Genomic DNA, 22,032 nt, shown 5'->3' with positions numbered 1-22,032 from the left:
ACCTCAGGAATCTAGGGTTAAGCTATCACTCTGTACATTAATAGTTCTTAAGTCTTAATTCATGAAAGTATGGTAAGATCTATATAGTCTAGGCGCCAGAGGGGTCACCGTGTCATATTCAATTCTGATGGACAAACTCAACGGTTTCTTATGGATTTTTGGCTGCTGATTACGAATTTCGAGGGGGGATTTCGATCCGAGTGGTCAAAAAATTGTTATAAACAATTTAATTGTTTATAAGGCTCTGGCTCATAAACTAAAAGAGATAAAAAAAATGCTTCAAATAAAATTTGTTCCTTAATAAAAAACCGTTTACTAAACTTAAATCTAACAATTAGAACTCAAGATATTGTAAAATTAGTGCACAATGCAACTTGCAAACTAAGTATTTTTAGAAGCTTTATCGATCTTAACTCGGCTTCTACGCATGCAAATAAGTCTTAGAAGGTGTCGTTTTAAAGCTTAATTAACAGGCTTCCAAACAAAGTTTGTTAAATTACTTGATCTTCATTTGTTTTAAAGTTATACCCGTTTGAAGTTACAATTTTCTTAAAAATATTGTACATTCATTTGTTTATAAGGGTTTCAAGCAAATTTGAGCTATAAAAATTTATACTTTAATGAACAATGATAGAAAAACTCAAAAGGAACAATTTGAGGTTATGAAAAGGTTCATAAGTTTATGTTTGGCCAAGATGTCGATATTTTAATGGCGCGCGCTATGAGGCGCAAGATCGGCTCACCGCGTAAAGGTTCACGCGCTAACTTCTCGATGCAAATTTTATAATTTCTATGTATACATACGTTATCTTCATTTTTCATTTTTGAAGATCCTAATAAAAGTTTATCATATAATTCTTATAATTAAATCATCATACTGTACCTCGTATCACCTTTCATTCTATTTACATTGTCTTCTATTTTTTGCACTAAATGAGAAAAAAACATTAAAAACTAATATTTCAGAAGTATAACTAAAAAGTAAGTTGATATTATTTATTAATACTATTTTTACAAACATTATTTTTTCATGCATCTGCAAATTTGCATAGAGATATACAGGGAATATCAGCTTTTTACATCTGCATAAGTTCTTAGCGAAATTTTAACAGTTACATGGTGGTACAAGTCTGTTCTTGTAGGCAGTAAAACTAAAACTTTTTGAGGCTTCAGAGTCTAATTATCTATATGATATCCATATAAAGTGGATCTAGTTCTTTTGCAGCATCATCAAGGCCCGTCAATTGTGTGTATGCCGCCACATCATAAATGCTCGTTTTATATGCAATGATGACGCTGCAAAAGAACTCGATCCATTTTTATATGGATATCACATATTGGCTCATTTTCATGCGTAGAAGCCGAATTACGATCGATAAAGCGTCGAAGAATATATACTTACTTGACTGTGAGCCAATCTTGCGCCTCATAGCGCGACATTAAAATATCGACATCTTAACCAAAAATAAACTTACGAACATTTTCGTAAGCTCAAATTGTTCCTTTTGAGTTGTTTTATTATTATTGTTAATTAAAGTATAAATGTTTATAGCTCAAGTTTGCTTGAAACCTTTATAAACAAATTAATGTACAATTTTTTAAGAAAATTATAACTTCAAACGGGTATAACTTTAAAACAAATGAAGATCAAATAATTTAACAAACTTTGTTTGGAAGCCTCTTAATTAAGCTTTAAAACGACACCTTCTAAGACTTATTTGCATGCGTAGAAGCCGAGTTACGATCGCTAAAGCTTCGAAAAATACTTATTTTGCAATTTGCATTTTACACTAATTTAACAAAATCTTGAGTTCTAATTGTCGAATTTAAGTTTAGTAGACGGTTGTTTCCTCGTTTTTTATTAGGGAACAAATTTTATTTGAAACATTTTTTTTATCTTTTATTTTATGAGCCAGAGCCTTATAAACAATTTATAAACAATTAAATTGTTTATAACAATTTTTTGACCACTCGGATCGAAATCCCCCCTCGAAATTCGTAATCAGCAGCCCAAAATCCATAAGAAACCGTTGAGTTTGTCCATCAGAATTGAAAATGATACGGTGACCTCTATTTGGCGCCTATACTAATATTCAAAAAGTATGTATTGAACCTAGATTGTATTATTGTACATAAATTATTTGTAGTATGATAAAATTGATCTAAATAATGGCATAACCAAGACATCGAAAGTGAAAGTTATCCTCCAACACCAAATTGTTCTATATAGTCCACATAATGTTCAGAAAAAAGTCACATCATTTTGAGCGTCAGGTTTGGGGCAGGGAGGGGGGAGAAATCGGTAAATTCGTAGTTTTTTTAGGTTTTTCGTCAATATTTCTAAAACTATGCTGTTTAGCGTGAACAATCATCTATACAAAAATGTTCTACATTAAATTTTAAATAAAAAAGGTCCTATGATTATTCTTCTAAAATGAAAGGTTGCAAAGTTACGGAGGTAGTATAGTATAATTGGTCCAAAATAACGCCTAACCCAGACATCCAAAGAAAAGTTTTCCTCCAACATAAAATTGTTCTATATGGTCCACATATTATTCAGTAAAAAGTTACACCATTTTGAGCGTCCGGTTTGGGGGGGAAATGGGGGAGAAGTCGGTAAATTAGTAGTTTTTTTAGGGTTTCCTTCAATATTTCTAAAACTATGCTTAAGCGTAAACCATGTTCTATACAAAAAATTTAAAACAAAAAAGATCCTATTCATAATTGTTATAAAATCAACAGTTCCAGAGTTACGGAGGGTGAGAAATGGAGGTTTTCGATACTTTTTATATTTTTTGGACAACTGATGATGATTTTGGATGGTGACATTGACGTTTCTTCAAGGGCTTATCACTAACATACCATTGGGAATTTACAAAACATAATCTTGTCAAAGAAAATTTCTTTCATCACTAATAATATTATAAATTGCCCACAAAATATAAAAAGTATCGAAAATCTCCACTTTTCACCCTCCGTAACTCTGGAACCGTTGATTTTATAACAATTATGTATAGGACCTTTTTTGTTTTAAATTTTATGTAGAACATTTTTGTATAGAACATTGTTTACGCTAAAGCATACATTTAGAAATATTGACGAAAAACGTAAAAAAACTGCTAATTTACCGACTTCTCCCCCCCAAACCTGACTTTTTTCTGAACATTATGTGGACCATATAGAACAATTTGGTGTTGGAGGATAACTTTCAATTCGGATGTCTGGATTTGGGTCTAGTTATATATACTATTGATCTGACTTAACAAGTGAACAAAATAAAAAAAAGAATGTTTGCAATAGAGTGGTTTGTTAAATTTACCCAGTTCCTTTAGGTATAATATAAAAAAAAATACCTACATGTAAGATAATAGAATGTTTGTAGTATTTAGTATAAACATACTATATTTAACATTTAGTATGGTATAACTAGATCCAAACCCAGACATCCAAAGTGAAAGTTATCCTCCAACACCAAATTGTTCTATATGGTCTACATAATGTTCAGAAAAATGTCACACCATTTTGAGCGTCGGGTTGGGGGGGGGGGGAAGAAATCGGTAAATTCGTAGTTTTTTATTCAAATTTCAATATTTCTAAAACTATGCGGTTTAGCATGAACAACACTAAATTTGAAACAAAAAAGGCCCTATGCATAATCCTTCTAAAATGAACGGTACCAAAGTTACGGAGGTAGTATAGTATAATTGGTCCAAAAAAGGCCCAACCCAGAGAGTAAAAGTAAACACAAGTAACACAAAGTAAAAGTTTTCCTCCGACACCAAATTGTTCTATATAGTCCAGATATTGTTCAGTAAAAAGTTACACCATTTTGAGTGTCCGGTTTGGGGGGGGGGGGGAGATGGGGAAAAATCGGTAAATTAGTAGTTTTTCGTCAATATTTCTAAAAATATTCTTTAGCGTAAACAATGTTCTATACAAAAATGTTCTACATCAAATTTAAAACAAAAAAGGTCCTATACATAAATGTTGAAAAGTGGAGGTTTTCGATACCTTTTATATTTTTTGGGCAATTTATAATATTTTTACTGATTGAAAGAAATTTTCTTTAACAGGATTTGCTATTTCAGTGGCCAATGTTATGTTAGTGATAAGCCCTTGAAGAAACGTCAACCTCACCAGCCAAAATCATCATCAATTGCCCAAGTAATATAAAAAGTATCGAAAACCTCCACATTTCACCCTCCGTAACTCTGGAACCGTTGATTTTATAACAATTATTATGGATAGGACCATTTTTGTTTTAAATTTTATGTAGAACGTTTTTGTATAGAACATTGTTTACGTTAAACATAGTTTTAGAAATATTGACGAAAAACGTAAAGAAACCACTAATTTACCGACTTCTCTCCCCCAAACCGGATGCTCAAAATGGTGTAACTTTTTACTGAACAATATGTGGACCATATAGAACAATTTGGTGTTGGAGGAAAACTTTTACTTTGTATGTCTGGGTTAGGCCTTTTTTTTGGACCAATTATACTATACTACCTCCGTAACTTTGGAACCGTTCATTTTAGAAGGATTAAGTATACAGCATTTTTTATTTCAAATTTAATGTAGAACATTTTTGTATAGAAGGTTGTTCATGCTAAACCTCATAGTTTTAGAAATATTGACGAAAAACGTAAAAAACTACGAATTTACCGACTTCTCAATTTAGAAGAGACAAAATAACTCTCAATTGGCGCTGAAATAGAACAACTCGATATCGAAGACAATCATAAAATAAATCCATGTGACGAATATGCTGGGCGTCATCTTGGACCGTAGTGGAAAAGACGAACGAGAAATAGAACATCGAATCATACAAGCACGAAGAGCTATAGCATGTCTAAACGGAGTTATATGGAGTAAAGAAATATCAAAGAAAAGAAAATGGAACATATATGAGACAATGGGTTAAAACTAGCCTACTTTATGGAGCCGAGACATGGAGAATAACCAAGAAATATAAGAAAAAGGTCGAAGCCACGGAAATGGATGCCATCAGAAGATCGATGAGAATATCGAAAGCCGAAAGAATAAGGAATGAAGTAATAAAACAACAAATGGGTGTAGAGGGCACTATAGTTGAGGATATTGAGAGAGAACAGCTCATATGCTATGGGCATGTGAGCCGAATGGGGGACGAAAGATTGCCTAAAAAAACTATGATGTGGCAACCCCCAGAGAAGAAAAACGAGGAAGAGCACCACAGAGCTGGAATCTGGGGTTAGGAAAGCGATTCGCCAAAGTTGTCATATTTCGTCGCTACGGGCGCTGGCATAGTTTCGTATATCCCCACCATGGTCACGCACGGAGCCCATATAACAAAGCATAATAATATTTGTAATTTGATCTCGATTGACGATAAAAAAATAATATGCAGGTGATTATAGTAGCGTGCTACTACACAATGGGAGTTGTAATTTTGTACAAGTGGGAGTAGTAACAAACCAGGGTCGTTCCTGGGGTCCCTGCCACCCGGGTGCCCAAGAATAATTTGCCCTCCCATAAAACCCAACTTTTCCAGTAAGTTTATAAGCATGTATAAATCAAAAAGTTAAAATAACTTTAAGTTAAAAAAACAAAATTGTAAGAAGACAGAGTTTATTTTTTATTTAATACAATATTATTTTAAAACTTAATTGTAAAGTATATAGGACAGGATATTAACATATCTACTAATACAGTAACCTAGGGAGATATCGCAAATGCATTTTTATCGCACGCTAATAGCGGAATATGCTATTTTGACATGTGCGCAGAGTGAATGTTACGCTAATACCGAATAACGTCTCCCGCTATTAGAAAGATATCGCAAAGGTTAACATTAATAACGTGTCAAGAAGTAAATAACAGATAACGGTCTATTTCAACACGGGCATCAAGAGAGTTATCGCAAATGTATTGGGGCGAGGCTTAACGTTATTATGACAACCGACGTTTGGAATTAAATGTAACCTAGGAAATTAATGTTTAAAGAAAAGACCAGAAGAAGACCGTTTAGCCTTAAAGAACACAAGCATTTAACACAGGAAACAAGATGATTTACAATTTTTAGTTTATAAAATTTGTATTCTACAAATTATTTTTGTTTAATGTCAAATTAGCGCTAACGTTATTACCGTCCCTTATTTCGACCTAAATAACGGGACTCGTTATCCGGTATTAACTTCAAATTCACTCTGCGCTTGCGTACATGTCAAAATAGGGTATTCCACTATTAGCGTGCGGTAAAAATGCCTTTGCGATATCTCTCTATATTTAGCTTGAAATAAGGGACGGTAATAACGTTAGCGCTAATAAAAACAATAAATAATAAATAAGCTAATTTGACATTTGACAACGGACCATAATCCGACGCCGTAATAGGCATAAAAGGAAAAAAGACAAGAAGAAGAAGTAATCATTTTCAAAATGACGGTGTACTGGGGACTAGAACTAAATTAGTTCATTTTGAATATGAACACCTAAATAATATATTTTATGGAGTTATTTTAATCCTGTTAATGTGGTCGGATATCATATCATTAGGTTGAAATTGTATCAATTAATTTTAAGAAGTTTACATTTTGTTGCTTTACTGAGTTGTTTAAAGCAAATTTTACACTTGCAAGGTTTTTACCGAGTGTGCACTTTCAGATGTCTTTTCAAAGCACTCGATTCAATGAATGATTTAAAACAAATCTCACACTTGTAAGGTTTTTCTCCAGTGTGCACTCTCTGATGTCTTTTCAAAGCACTTGATTGTCTGAATTGTTTAAAACATATCTCACACTTGTAATGTTTTTCTCCAGTGTGCACTATCAAATGACCTTTCAAATGAGATTTCTGAGAAAACTTCCTAAAACAAATCTCACAATTGTACGGCTTTTCCCCAGTGTGCACTCTTGAATGTGTTTTCAAATGACCTGCTTCACTAAACTGTTTAAAACAAATCTCACACTTGTAACGTCTTTCTCCAGTGTGTACTCTTAGATGTCTTTTCAAAGAACCTGCATCACTGAATGGTTTAAAACATATCTCACACTTGTAATGTTTTTCTTCAGTGTGCACTATCAAATGACTTTTCAAATTAGATTTCTGAGAAAACGTCTTAAAACAAATTTCACACTTGTGAGGTTTTTCTCCAGTGTGCACTTTCAAATGAAGATTCAAATGAGCTTTCTGAGCAAACTGCTTAATACAAAGCTCACATTTATAGGGCTTTTCTCCAGTATGCGATTTTAAATGATTTTTCAAAGCATACGTGTCAGTATATTGCTTAAAACAAGTCTCACACGTGTAAGGAGTTTCCCCAGTGTGCACTCTGAAATGTCTTTTCAGAGTCTTTTTTAGAGAAAAGTGCTTAAAACAAATCTCACACTCATAAGATTTTTCCTTAGTGTGCATTTTCAAATGATTTTTCAAACCATACATTTCACCAAATCGCTTAAAACAAACCTCGCACTTGTATGGTTGTTCCCCAGTATGTACTTTCAGATGTCTTTTCAAATGACTTATTTGACTAAACTGTCTAAAACAAATTTCACACTTATTAAGATTTTTCCCAGTGTGCACCCTCAAATGTCTATTCAAACGGCTTGCAGTAGTTAACTGCTTAAAACAAGTTTCACATTTGTAAGGCTTAGTACGTTTTCCTTTATGAGAAGGATCTGCAGTTGAAGTTTCCATAATTTTCATTTTGTTATCCTCTTGACGGGGACTACCTAAAATACAGACCACATGTAATACAAATTTTAGGCAGGAAAAATAAATGTAGAGACAAATCAGGGTACAACACAATAAAGCATAATATTTGTAATTTGATCTCACAACAGGGAGTTGTAATTTTGCAAAACTTTTTTTTGTTTGAGAGTGGGAATCTTCTAAGCCAGGTGAATCGTACCTTGCGTGTGTTGATTCAGAGTAAACATAGTATATCCGAACGCAGTTCTCCCCCTGGAGGTCTTGCCTCCGGATACATCCACGTTACAATGCCTACCAACTAAACTCACTCTCGACTCTCGGCTTACGCGCGTTTCAAGTCTTTCCAGACCGTTCACTCGCGCGGGCAGCCTCCCTTTCTCTACTCTTTTCTTTTTATCTCTACTGCTTATGTTTACCCCTGTTGTCTCTCTCTTTTTATAATCTCATTTCTTTTAATGATTTTTGTCACAGCCTCTAGCACTTCTTTAAACTCTTTCCCCCTTGTCACTATTGCCATAAAATTGTTTGCTCCTAATATGCCTACTTTTGCATACAGCCCCGCTCTTTCGTCATAAAACGTTCTGCATTCGAACACACAGTATTCTGCTGTGTCGCTTACTACATAATCCACACAACTATCATCTATTGCCTTGCCTACCCTCTCAAGGTATGTTCTAAACGATCCGTGTCTCATAAGGGCTTGCGTTAAGAAGTAGTTTGTACTTTTATATTTGCACTTCACCCACTCCTCCACGACATGGATCAGAGTCCTTGTCCATGCAGCCCTCCGCTCGCTTTCCCACTTTGTAATGGTTTCGTTTCTTCTGTCTTCTCCTGGTTATTCTTGCCGTATGTTTTGGCTCTCTCTTTCACCTGCAGTTGTATTGGTGGTACTCCGTACCCCAGCTATAACTTGTAGGGCTACCATCGAGGTCGTTCTGTCGGCGCACACGGCCTTAATTTCGTACAACTGGGAGTTGTAACAAACTGTTACAACAGTTCCAGTTCCGAAACGGTTGCAGGAGGAACCATCTCTGAAGGAGGAAGCATCAGTTTTTTGGGATGCGAGAGGAATTTTGTTTGTGGGTTACTTGCAACCCAGATATCACATGACATCCCGAGGACGTCCGTTTCAGGTCCCAATTAAGTCCGAATGTACGGGGACCTCAATCGGACGTTCCAGGAATTACAAATTCAGACGTCCCCAGGAAGTACGAATACGGACGTCTGTTTCAGGTCCCGCTAAGTCAGAATGTAATGGGACCTTAATCGGACGTCCCCAGGAAGTACGATTACGGACGTCCCTAGGAATTACCAATCCAGACCAGTTCAGGAATGGATCCAATAACCTTCAGTTATTTGGCATTTGCAGTGTTGCCATACTTTATTTGTTTGATTCTTGTATAATTCCAATCAATGGTATAATATACAAGAATAGTAAGATTGTATATGAACGTTTAATATATAGAGATAGATTTATAGTCTAAACAAAATTTATACAGTTTATCTTCATTTATCAGTTTTGATCTTCCTTTTTATAACAGTGTTAGTTAACTTTGAATATAATCTACTGAATAATTTAAATTTCAATTAATGTTTTAAGTTTTAATAGTAATCATTAACAAAAAGAATTTAAATTACCTTTTGATTTAAAAACATTTATACAGTTGATCTTTATTTATCTTTTTGTAACAATTTTAATTAACTTTGATTTAAAATGCCTCTAGAGTTTTTTCTATCCAGTATTTACACTAATATTGTACTATTTACTTTTCCAAACTTTATTTTTTTGGTGCTTCAAAACTATTGAAGCAGCTATTTTTAAATGTAACTTTATGTGATGTGGTTATGTTTGTGAAAAAATTGAGGATACGGCAACGGTGTCATATTATGTCAAGCATAGAACCCTGCCTGGCCAATCATAGGATAGTGGGTAGATTAACCGTTATAGAAGGAAATGTTAGCACAAAAGATTAACTTTTTATGCAAACAGAGGAAGATACAGCTAGATACAATACTTCCGCAAGAACCCGATAAGCCATGGCATAAGTTTTTTTATATAAGGTATAGGGTGGCCATACGTCCCGGTTTGGCCGGGACAGTCCCGGTTTTGACCGCTTTTGAGGGCGTCCCGTCGGTTTCAGAAAATTCCCTAAAATGTCCCGGTTTCACGCAAAAATAAAAAAATGTATATTTTTACTAACAAAGATAATAATTTATTAATAGTTTCATCGCAATTCATAAAAGCTTAAAAAAAACTAGTAGTTTTAAAAAGTGCATGAAAATGTATCGTGTATGTGCTACTTAATGCGTGTTTTGTTGCATCACCTGTACTTCGCGATGAACGAGAAGCTTTTCTTGTTGACTGTACACTGTACCGTCAGGTGCGCCTACCGACATGCACATTCGACAGAAGTGCAAAATTCTCTCCCTAAAGGTCTAGTCGCCAGTGCGTGCATGAGTTTAGTGCCAGTTGTATTGTGTCTCTCTTTCGGTGAATACGGTCGCATGGCTGCTCAGTTTTAGCGTACTTGTGAAAGTGTCATCATTAATATTAATTGGTGTTTGTGTTGCGAATAATGTCACTCTCAAAAAAACAAAAACGGTTATGTGTTTTCAATGAAGATTTGGAGAGAGAATTTAAGTTTATTAAAACTGACATTTCTACCGCTGACGCATCAAACAAAAAGGCAGAAAAATGTTTTCCTGTACTTGTTCGTTATTTTTTGCCGTTATCCGGAGTCCACGTTAAAATGATTTCATTTTCTTCGCTTCCAAACGAACAATCTGATATCCAGAGCAAAATGCTTGAGGAACTAATAAAAAACAAAAACCTTAAGGAAAAATTAGTAGCTATGTGTGCTGACAACACTAATACAAATTTTGGTGGGGCCGCTAGAAAAGGGAAAAATAATTTGTGGCGACATCTTCAACATAGTTTAGGGAAAGAAATAATCGGAGTAGGATGTGGTGCCCACATAGTCCACAACTGCATTCTGAAGATATTTGAAGGCCTGAAGTCCTACTTTCTTTCTCAGGATAAATGCCCTTACTTTCTAAGCCAACTTTTTGAAAATCCATGTTTTAAGCCATGGCTGATGTTTGCGACATCCCAGATTTCAACTTTTGAAGATAAAGAAAGACAATATCTCCGCTACTGAAGTTGCTTGGCGCATAAACTCGCTCAAAAGTGTGTTGAAATCTAGAGCGGAAGAGGGATTTATTCCTACTAATGTAAAAACACTTATATTAAACTTACAGGAAGAAGGAGAACTAAATGTCCAAGACTTTACAGAAACAGTGAAAAAGTTTTACAAAACTTGTGTTGACTATTTAGAAAAATGGGAACTGAGCTTCGGAGGCGTACATAACTTGCAGTGGATTTTGCTACAAACAGTTCCGTCATGGAGTGATATCCAGACCAGCCTACCTAATTTTAATGTCACACAGATCAAGAAAATATCTGAGGATGAAGAAGAAGAAACCAAACTCTTTGACCAGTGGCAGTGTGTAAAGGAGATTGTGTCTGAAATATTAACGGAATGGAACAGAGTGGACAAAACTAAAGTAAAAACTTCTGTTGAAGAGCGATGGAAGCAAATATTCGCAAGGCTTTATAGTAAGGATATTGCATACGATACTATTTTGAAAGTGGTCGAATTTGCTATGTGTTTGACAGGAACTAGTGCTCCCGTAGAAAGAGTATTTTCCATCATGAACAACTTGTGGTCAAATGAGAAATCACGACTTCATATAACAACAATGAGTTCAATGTTGATGGTTCGAGTGAACTTTAAATACACCTGCGACCAATTTTACGAGATGCTCTTGAAAAACAAAGACGCATTGAGAAAAATAAGTAGTTCCCAAAAATACTTTTGGTATGAAAAAGAATCTGATGAACAGGCAGGACCCTCAAACTAAAAATAAGTTTAAAGTGGAAGTGGGCCATTTTTTGTTAGTGTAAGAAGAAACACGAATTTGCTATGATTTATAAGTTTTTAACCTTGTAGGTAATAAATAAGAAGAAACATAATGTTAGTTTTGTTTCACAAACCAACCCATTTCCATGGATTAACTTCACCGGGGGACCCCCCCCCCCCGGTAACTACGATGTCCAGGTCTGAGCCAAACCATTTATGGCCACCCTAATAAGGTAGGAACTTAAGTATATTCTTTTATCTACGATTGTAGGTAAAAGAATTATCAAAATTTGGAGGAGCAAGCAAAGAAGAACATAAAAAGACGTCTTATTGTTTGTTAAATGTTAATAAAAATCTTGTTTAATACTATATAGGTAATATGTGTTTTTTTCCTTTTAAATGCAGATTTCATCTTTAAAAATTATGAGTAAATTTATATAAAATAATTTTAGACTTTTTCAACATTGTTTAATAGTAATTAAACGCCATGTTTACAATTTCTGAAAACATTTTACATAATGCCCTAAAAAGGTTTGGTCGGAGGTTCCAAGGAGGTTTTGGACGACCGTCCCAAGGAGGTTTTAGTCGGACGTCCCCAGGAGAGTTCGGTCGGACGTCCTGGGCACGGATGATTTTGTAACATCGAACGTCCTCGGTACGTACCGAGGATTTCCCAGGACCTGAAACGTACGTCCTCAGGACGTACGAATGTCCTAGGGGTACATCCCAGGGATGTACTTGTGCTGTTTGGGTAAAGACCCGGTTTGCTGAAGAAAAAAATCATTTTTGAAATTATAGATACTTCTTTAGGCGCGATTGGGAGTAAATGTAAATGTGCGCGAATTCATAAAAAATGTTAGCCCTACGCGCAGATGAAACGTTAAACGTTTGCTCTGATTGGGCATTACAATGACCTGTCAAAAATTATTCAATATGGCGGCTATTGGTAAACAAATGATATGTGTTAGTTTTTATTGTTGTAAGAACAGAGACAATAGTAAGTTTGTAATTATAGTGGCTTTTTAAATAGTTTTTAAAAGCAACAATTAATTAATTGTAAATGTTCTAGAATTGTTAAAAAAATTACATACCAATTTCGAAAATGTAAAATGTAGTAGGTAGTGCTTCGATTTACTCAATTGTATTTCCAACAAAATTTCTACCAGCCAAACAGTCAAACTAGTCAGAAACCGTCAGCAAACAGTTGGTCAGTGAGAGAACATAAAACAGCCACCAGTGCTATCCCCTCTACTCGCGCTGGTCCACTATTCGCTGATGGTTTCAAACCGTTTGAAACTGATGCTAGAACAAACCTAATGTTTTCTTACTCTATATTTTGTTGTATTTTAATTCCAGAAAATTCAAACCAATTTGATTAATTGACACAGTAAGCAAATATGTCAAAAAGTTTAAAACATTCAGTTGGCGTAGTGATGTAAAATTTCCGGGAAGATTCGAAAGCCGGAAAGTTTCCGGAAACTTATGGAAATATTGCATTTTTATTAAAATTATTATAATAAATTATACAAATCAGTAATTAGCTTTACTTATTGTTGTGATATTACGACTACAGAAAAAATCTGTAAAAAAATAAATATCCAAAAATACTTTTAAAATTTATTTAACTTAATAAAAAAAAATAATCTGAATATTTGTTAGTAGTCAAAAGTTAATTTATTTAAAAAAATAATAAAATAAAAAAGATGCAACAAACAAACCAAACTTGATTATATAGGAACTTACTGCAGGTAATCTGTATTCCTATATAGTGTTAAAGCAGGAATGTTTCCTTAACTAGTAATAACAAAAGACACTACACAATTCTTAGGAATTATAAATATAAAATATATAAATACGTAAGAGTCTATTCTTGTGAGTCACAGAAATTTTTTTTACACAAGCTGGACTATGTATTATGAAGAGAATATAATGAAGAGACTCTCTCCGTCTCGCTTGATCTTTCATTTTCTGATATGGATTTAGAGTCTTGCCGTGGTTCCAACATATTATAGTTATAGTTATAGAAAGACTCTCATCACATACCATTTTTCCATGTTTATGATCTTTTAGGAGTTTTTCATTATGAGCTATTATACGTTGACTTCCCTGCTCTATCCATAATTAGTATATTTCTCCTTTTATTATTATAAGTAAAAGAGTTTGTGCTATCACTACGCTCTGTTTCAGCGTAGGAAGCTGGTAGCCCCAGCATTGTAATTGCCAAATCTTTTAAAGAAGTTTTGGTGCACATTCCTTGTCACCAGCTTATACAATCTACTGATCCTGCTGAAAGCCAAATAAAATCCATTAACCAAAGGTCTGCTTTTGCACAGAACTTTGTTAGATCTGTAAAAATGTTTTCCTTTTTGTTGCCAATAAACTTGGAATGATTGGTTAATATCTTGTCTATACGCTGCATAGCTAATATATGCTCTTCACCAGTGAGGCTTTGTCCTGTTAAAGAAGAAACAAGTAAGTTTGCAGCATGGTGCACAGGCTTCACTGCTTTCTTCTTTTTTTTTTTAATTTAGATAAGCATTCCTGTTCCTCAGACTTACTGATTGGAAGTAATGGAATATTCTCGGTAAATATATTTTATGTATCCTTAAATGCCTCGACAACCTGGGATATTTTAAACATATTGCCTTCCAATAAAGTACAGGTAAACAGAGTTAACAAAAACCTTTAAGGTCACTTGCAGTGCACAAACGTCTGTTATCTCTTCTCCTCACGGTTGCAGACACATTGGTTTTACTGTACCTAATCCATTTCATAATTGGTGTTAGCACAACTGCTACTTTTTGCAATTTTATCCAAAATATTTCATCATACAGACAGTTATGTTTAAAATTCCGTGAAAATTTTAAATGTTCTCCTTTCCTTCTATAACTATAAGCATCGGTAAATCACTTTTAAATGCAATAATGTTATTTATACAATTAAGGATTGAACCCTATCTAGTTTTTACAGGAAGTTAATGATATAACTTTATTGTAGTTTTGAATTTTTACTTTTTATTTAATATTTTTCTTTAGAAATATTCCCATGCATTATACCTATTAGTTTTAGGCATTTTTAATATAAAAATAATGATAGTAATGTTCAAAACAATCTTCCTTTTGTACTTGACAGTGGTATAGGTTCGCCGGCCTTGTAATTAAATAATAGCGCTACTTCCATGTAAATTCAAATTACGTCACTGACTCTTACGTCCAAAAGGCTCTTGGAAATATTCTCAAAAGTTCTCGGAAATATTATGGAAAGTTCTCGAAAACATTCTTGAAAATTTTCGGAAATATTCTCGAGAATTTTCCATTGAAAGTTTCCGGGAATATTCGCGGTCAGGAGAATATTTCCATTTTTTATAGGCGAATATTCTCGGAAACTTTCCAATGTTCGCGAATATTCGCTTGGAAATATTCTCGACTCACATCACTAAGTTGGCGTGACTAATTGGCTGCATTTTAAGGTGCTTGATTCACAACCTACTGACCCAAATATACAAAGGTTCGATCCCCAATGCAAATTTTTATACATTTTCTGATAATAAGAAGTACATTTGTATAAAAAAATGTTTTGTTATTGTGGCATGTGGCATTTTTAAATATGTTTGTGTGTGTTCTATTCTTTTTTTTTTAATTTTTGGTATTGTTTTAACAAAAATTTTTGGAAAAAGTATTAAAATTAGTTTAAGATTTAAATAAAATATAAGTAAACTGTTTAAAGTATATTGATTTCGTTGAAATCATATAGTAGAAGTATAACTAGAGAAATTGTTCCCTGGTATAACGTCTTACGCGCGTACAAAGTACACACATTCTTTTTTATCAGGACAGTGCATCGTATCATTTGAGCAAATTGACAAAGGCTAAAATCCAGCAATTTAAGTTCGAATAGTTGAATCGTCACCGTATTTATCAGATTTGGCCCTAGAGAGTGCATCTGTTTAAATACCTACAAAAATTCATGCGTGGAAAAGCGTTTTTTTTATCAAATGATGAAGTCATAACAGCTGTGGAAGCGTATTTTGTAGCCCTGTCGCATTCCCACTTCAGACACAAACCATACATACTCTAGATAGACGTTCCACGGCCATATTCTACTTTCAGATCGAATTAACACCATCTATTAATTGGAAAGGCAACTAAATTGACAAATTACAGCTACGTGGGAATTTCAAACTATAAATTCTGCGGGATTTTTGAATAAAAGGTACAGATAACCGATAACCTAGCCTGGTTAATATGCCAATATGAAATTTCGCAGGAGATTAAAACAACACAAAGACAATTCAATATTTTATTGAATAATTATAAGTAATGCTTTTCTCTAGTGTGCACTCTCAAATGCCTGGTCAAACTTCCTGTTTGTAGCTTTTTTTCTTACATTGTAATGATATGATGCCTGCAGCCGACATGCGGCAGGTCAACTGTAGAGGATCGAATTAATTTTCATGTTGGCGCAGCTCCCCTACGTACCATCACTCCGGCGATGACTACCGAGAACGTATATAAGACGAGCAAGGAGAATCAAAAATTAGTTCTTGGCGTACTGAACCAAGAAGAACTCAAAACAGCAGAGATGCAATGGATTGAATTGGAACTTTGGCGAGGCGGGCACGCTCCGTATTGAAGAGGCGTTTTTCCGGAACCGTATCTGCAGTGAGTGGTAGTGTCAATTAACCATCTCCGATTTGGAGACGATGGATGGGCGACTATGTGTCGATTGTTATCGCATTGGATTGAAATTTGATAAGTGAGTCTGAGTGTGTAGGTAGATAGATTGACTCCGTGTAGCGTGATTGCTATTATAAATACTGTGTTGTGTATTGCTACTCGTCACAACATATTTTAGTGTGTTGAATGTGTTCTCAAATGTCTTTTTAAAGAACCTATTGTAGTAAACTGCTTCAAACAAATTACACACTTTTGTGGTTTTTCTAAACTGTGTACTACTAAATGATTTTTAATGTACTGGACATACCAAACTGCTTTAAACCAGTTTCACACTGATAAGGCTTTTCTCCAGTGTGCACTTTCAAATGTATTTTCAAACCACTTGTTTGACTAAACTGTTTAAAACAAAATTCGCACTTGTAAGGCTTTTCTCCAGTGTGTACTCTCAAATGCCTGGTCAAACTTCCTGTTTATAGCTGTTTTTCTTATTGTAATGATATGATGCCTGCAGCCGGCGTTCGGCAGGTCAACCGTACAGTATCGAATGAGTTTTCATGTTGGCGCAGCTCCCCTACGTACCACCACTCCGGCGATGACTACCGAGAACGTATTTAAGACGAGCTAGGAGAATCAGTTCTTAGCGTACTGAACCAAGAAGAACTCAAAACGGCAGAAATGCAATGGATTGAATTGGAACTTTGGCGAGGCGGGCACGCTCCGTATTGAAGAGACGTTTTTCCGGAACCGTATCTGCAGTGAGTGGTAGTGTCCATTAACCATCTCAGATTTGGAGACGACGGATGGGCGACTGTGTGTCGCTGTTTGATTGTTATCGCATTGGATTGAAATTTGATAAGCCATGAGGCTGAGTGTGTAGGTAGATAGATTGATTCCGTGTCGCGTGATTGCTATTATAAATACTGTGTTGTGTATTGCTACTCGTCACAACATATTTTAGTGTGTTGAATGTGTTCTCAAATGTCTTTTTAAAGAACCTATTGTAGTAAACTGCTTCAAACAAATTACACACTTTTGTGGTTTTTCTAAACTGTGTACTACTAAATGATTTTTAATGTACTGGACATACTAAACTGCTTTAAACCAGTTTCACACTGATAAGGCTTTTCTCCAGTGTGCACTTTCAAATGTATTTTCAAACCACTTGTTTGACTAAACTGTTTAAAACAAAATTCGCACTTGTAAGGCTTTTCTCCAGTGTGTACTCTCAAATGCCTGGTCAAACTTCCTGTTTATAGCTGTTTTTCTTATTGTAATGATATGATGCCTGCAGCCGGCGTTCGGCAGGTCAACCGTACAGGATCGAATGAGTTTTCATGTTGGCGCAGCTCCCCTACGTACCACCACTCCGGCGATGACTACCGAGAACGTATTTAAGACGAGCTAGGAGAATCAGTTCTTAGCGTACTGAACCAAGAAGAACTCAAAACGGCAGAAATGCAATGGATTGAATTGGAACTTTGGCGAGGCGGGCACGCTCCGTATTGAAGAGACGTTTTTCCGGAACCGTATCTGCAGTGAGTGGTAGTGTCCATTAACCATCTCAGATTTGGAGACGATGGATGGGCGACTGTGTGTCGCTGTTTGATTGTTATCGCATTGGATTGAAATTTGATAAGCCATGAGGCTGAGTGTGTAGGTAGATAGATTGATTCCGTGTCGCGTGATTGCTATTATAAATACTGTGTTGTGTATTGCTACTCGTCACAACATATTTTAGTGTGTTGAATGTGTTCTCAAATGTCTTTTTAAAGAACCTATTGTAGTAAACTGCTTCAAACAAATTACACACTTTTGTGGTTTTTCTAAACTGTGTACTACTAAATGATTTTTAATGTACTGGACATACTAAACTGCTTTAAACAAGTTTCACACTGATAAGGCTTTTCTCCAGTGTGCACTCTCAAATGTATTTTCAAACCACTTGTTTGACTAAACAGTTTAAAACAAAATTCGCACTTGTAAGGCTTTTCTCCAGTGTGTACTCTCAAATGCCTGGTCAAACTTCCTGTTTATAGCTGTTTTTCTTATTGTAATGATATGATGCCTGCAGCCGGCGTTCGGCAGGTCAACCGTACAGGAACGAATGAGTTTTCATGTTGGCGCAGCTCCCCTACGTACCATCACTCCGGCGATGACTACCGAGAACGTATATAAGACGAGCAAGGAGAATCAAAAATCAGTTCTTGGCGTACTGAATCAAGAAGAACTCAAAACGGCAGAGATGCAATGGATTGAATTGGAACTTTGGCGAGGCGGGCACGCTCCGTATTGAAGAGGCGCTTTTCCGGAACCGTATCTGCAGTGAGTGGTAGTGTCAATTAACCATCTCCGATTTGGAGACGATGGATGGGCGACTATGTGTCGATTGTTATCGCATTGGATTGAAATTTGATAAGTGAGTCTGAGTGTGTAGGTAGATAGATTGACTCCGTGTAGCGTGATTGCTATTATAAATACTGTGTTGTGTATTGCTACTCGTCACAACATATTTTAGTGTGTTGAATGTGTTCTCAAATGTCTTTTTAAAGAACCTATTGTAGTAAACTGCTTCAAACAAATTACACACTTTTGTGGTTTTTCTAAACTGTGTACTACTAAATGATTTTTAATGTACTGGACATACTAAACTGCTTTAAACCAGTTTCACACTGATAAGGCTTTTCTCCAGTGTGCACTTTCAAATGTATTTTCAAACCACTTGTTTGACTAAACTGTTTAAAACAAAATTCACACTTGTAAGGCTTTTCTCCAGTGTGTACTCTCAAATGCCTGGTCAAACTTCCTGTTTATAGCTGTTTTTCTTATTGTAATGATATGATGCCTGCAGCCGGCGTTCGGCAGGTCAACCGTACAGGATCGAATGAGTTTTCATGTTGGCGCAGCTCCCCTACGTACCACCACTCCGGCGATGACTACCGAGAACGTATTTAAGACGAGCTAGGAGAATCAGTTCTTAGCGTACTGAACCAAGAAGAACTCAAAACGGCAGAAATGCAATGGATTGAATTGGAACTTTGGCGAGGCGGGCACGCTCCGTATTGAAGAGACGTTTTTCCGGAACCGTATCTGCAGTGAGTGGTAGTGTCCATTAACCATCTCAGATTTGGAGACGACGGATGGGCGACTGTGTGTCGCTGTTTGATTGTTATCGCATTGGATTGAAATTTGATAAGCCATGAGGCTGAGTGTGTAGGTAGATAGATTGATTCCGTGTCGCGTGATTGCTATTATAAATACTGTGTTGTGTATTGCTACTCGTCACAACATATTTTAGTGTGTTGAATGTGTTCTCAAATGTCTTTTTAAAGAACCTATTGTAGTAAACTGCTTCAAACAAATTACACACTTTTGTGGTTTTTCTAAACTGTGTACTACTAAATGATTTTTAATGTACTGGACATACTAAACTGCTTTAAACCAGTTTCACACTGATAAGGCTTTTCTCCAGTGTGCACTTTCAAATGTATTTTCAAACCACTTGTTTGACTAAACTGTTTAAAACAAAATTCGCACTTGTAAGGCTTTTCTCCAGTGTGTACTCTCAAATGCCTGGTCAAACTTCCTGTTTATAGCTGTTTTTCTTATTGTAATGATATGATGCCTGCAGCCGGCGTTCGGCAGGTCAACCGTACAGGATCGAATGAGTTTTCATGTTGGCGCAGCTCCCCTACGTACCACCACTCCGGCGATGACTACCGAGAACGTATTTAAGACGAGCTAGGAGAATCAGTTCTTAGCGTACTGAACCAAGAAGAACTCAAAACGGCAGAAATGCAATGGATTGAATTGGAACTTTGGCGAGGCGGGCACGCTCCGTATTGAAGAGACGTTTTTCCGGAACCGTATCTGCAGTGAGTGGTAGTGTCCATTAACCATCTCAGATTTGGAGACGATGGATGGGCGACTGTGTGTCGCTGTTTGATTGTTATCGCATTGGATTGAAATTTGATAAGCCATGAGGCTGAGTGTGTAGGTAGATAGATTGATTCCGTGTCGCGTGATTGCTATTATAAATACTGTGTTGTGTATTGCTACTCGTCACAACATATTTTAGTGTGTTGAATGTGTTCTCAAATGTCTTTTTAAAGAACCTATTGTAGTAAACTGCTTCAAACAAATTACACACTTTTGTGGTTTTTCTAAACTGTGTACTACTAAATGATTTTTAATGTACTGGACATACTAAACTGCTTTAAACAAGTTTCACACTGATAAGGCTTTTCTCCAGTGTGCACTCTCAAATGTATTTTCAAACCACTTGTTTGACTAAACAGTTTAAAACAAAATTCGCACTTGTAAGGCTTTTCTCCAGTGTGTACTCTCAAATGCCTGGTCAAACTTCCTGTTTATAGCTGTTTTTCTTATTGTAATGATATGATGCCTGCAGCCGGCGTTCGGCAGGTCAACCGTACAGGAACGAATGAGTTTTCATGTTGGCGCAGCTCCCCTACGTACCATCACTCCGGCGATGACTACCGAGAACGTATATAAGACGAGCAAGGAGAATCAAAAATCAGTTCTTGGCGTACTGAATCAAGAAGAACTCAAAACGGCAGAGATGCAATGGATTGAATTGGAACTTTGGCGAGGCGGGCACGCTCCGTATTGAAGAGGCGCTTTTCCGGAACCGTATCTGCAGTGAGTGGTAGTGTCCATTAACCATCTCCGATTTGGAGACGATGGATGGGCGACTGTGTGTCGCTGTTTGATTGTTATCGCATTGGATTGAAATCTGATAAGCTCTGAGTCTGAGTGTGTAGGTAGATAGATTGATTCCGTGTCGCGTGATTGCTATTGTAAATACTGTGTTGTGTATTGCTACCCGTCACAACATATTTTAGTGTGTTGAATGTGTTCTCAAATGTCTTTTTAAAGAACCTATTGTAGTAAACTGCTTCAAACAAATTACACACTTTTGTGGTTTTTCTAAACTGTGTACTACTAAATGATTTTTTAATGTACTCGACATACTAAACTGCTTTAAACATGTTTCACACTGAAAAGGCTTTTCTCCAGTGTGCACTCTCAAATGTATTTTCAAACCACTTGTTTGACTAAACTGTTTAAAACAAAATTCGCACTTGTAAGGCTTTTCTCCAGTGTGCACTCTCAAATGTCTTGTCAAACTACCTGCTTCAGTAAATTTCTTAAAACAAAGTTCGCACTTGTAAGGCTCTTCTCCAGTATGCGAACTGATATGACTTTTCAAATAAACTGCACGAGTAAACTGTTTAAAACAAAGTTCGCACTTGTAAGGCTTTTCTCCAGTGTGCACTCTCAAATGCCTTGTCAAACTTCCTGATTTAGTAAAATTCTTCAAACATATTTCACACTTATGAGGTTGAAGTTTTTCTCCACTGTGCTTTGTCCTTTGTTCAGTTGCAACTTTCATATTTTTTTCCATGATTTTCATTTTGTTCTCCTCCTGCGAACAACCTGAAATACAAACCAACTATAAACATTATACTACACTGTATATGTAGAAGCACTGAAAACTATTTATAAATGGCAACGGTGTTTACATTTCTCTGTCTTACAAACGTTTATGTCAAACTTCAAATGCTGTTCCATATTTGTTTACTTTTTAAGGTAGATGGGGAAGAGTTGTTTTTCGCTATTTTGGGTCTATTTCGAGTGATATTTGTGAAAAGTGAAATAAACACCATAATGGTGCTAGTATTGCATTTGCAAAAAACTAAATATTTATATCCCGATCTCTC

General features: G+C 35.8%; 1 protein-coding gene across 2 annotated transcripts in view; it reads right to left on the bottom strand.

Annotated features, from left to right (window-relative positions):
• Nucleotides 1–22,032, bottom strand: part of LOC126885331 (zinc finger protein 28-like) — a 43,295-nt gene that overhangs the window by 4,070 nt on the left and 17,193 nt on the right. Inside the window, exon 2 of one of the 2 annotated variants that reach the window (XM_050651885.1) lies at nucleotides 5,594–7,712. The exons of the other annotated variant lie outside the window; for it this stretch is intronic. Coding sequence (XP_050507842.1) covers nucleotides 6,625–7,712 — 1,088 coding nt within the window. The 3' untranslated portion in view covers nucleotides 5,594–6,624. Of the gene's footprint in view, nucleotides 1–5,593; nucleotides 7,713–22,032 lie in introns of those variants that run through there. 2 annotated transcript variants of the gene reach the window in all.

The sequence above is a fragment of the Diabrotica virgifera genome, chromosome 1, assembly GCF_917563875.1.
Source record: "Diabrotica virgifera virgifera chromosome 1, PGI_DIABVI_V3a".
NCBI lineage: Eukaryota > Metazoa > Arthropoda > Insecta > Coleoptera > Chrysomelidae > Diabrotica > Diabrotica virgifera.
The sequence above is the reverse complement of the archived record's forward strand: the minus strand, read 5'-3'. Positions and strand labels throughout refer to the sequence as shown.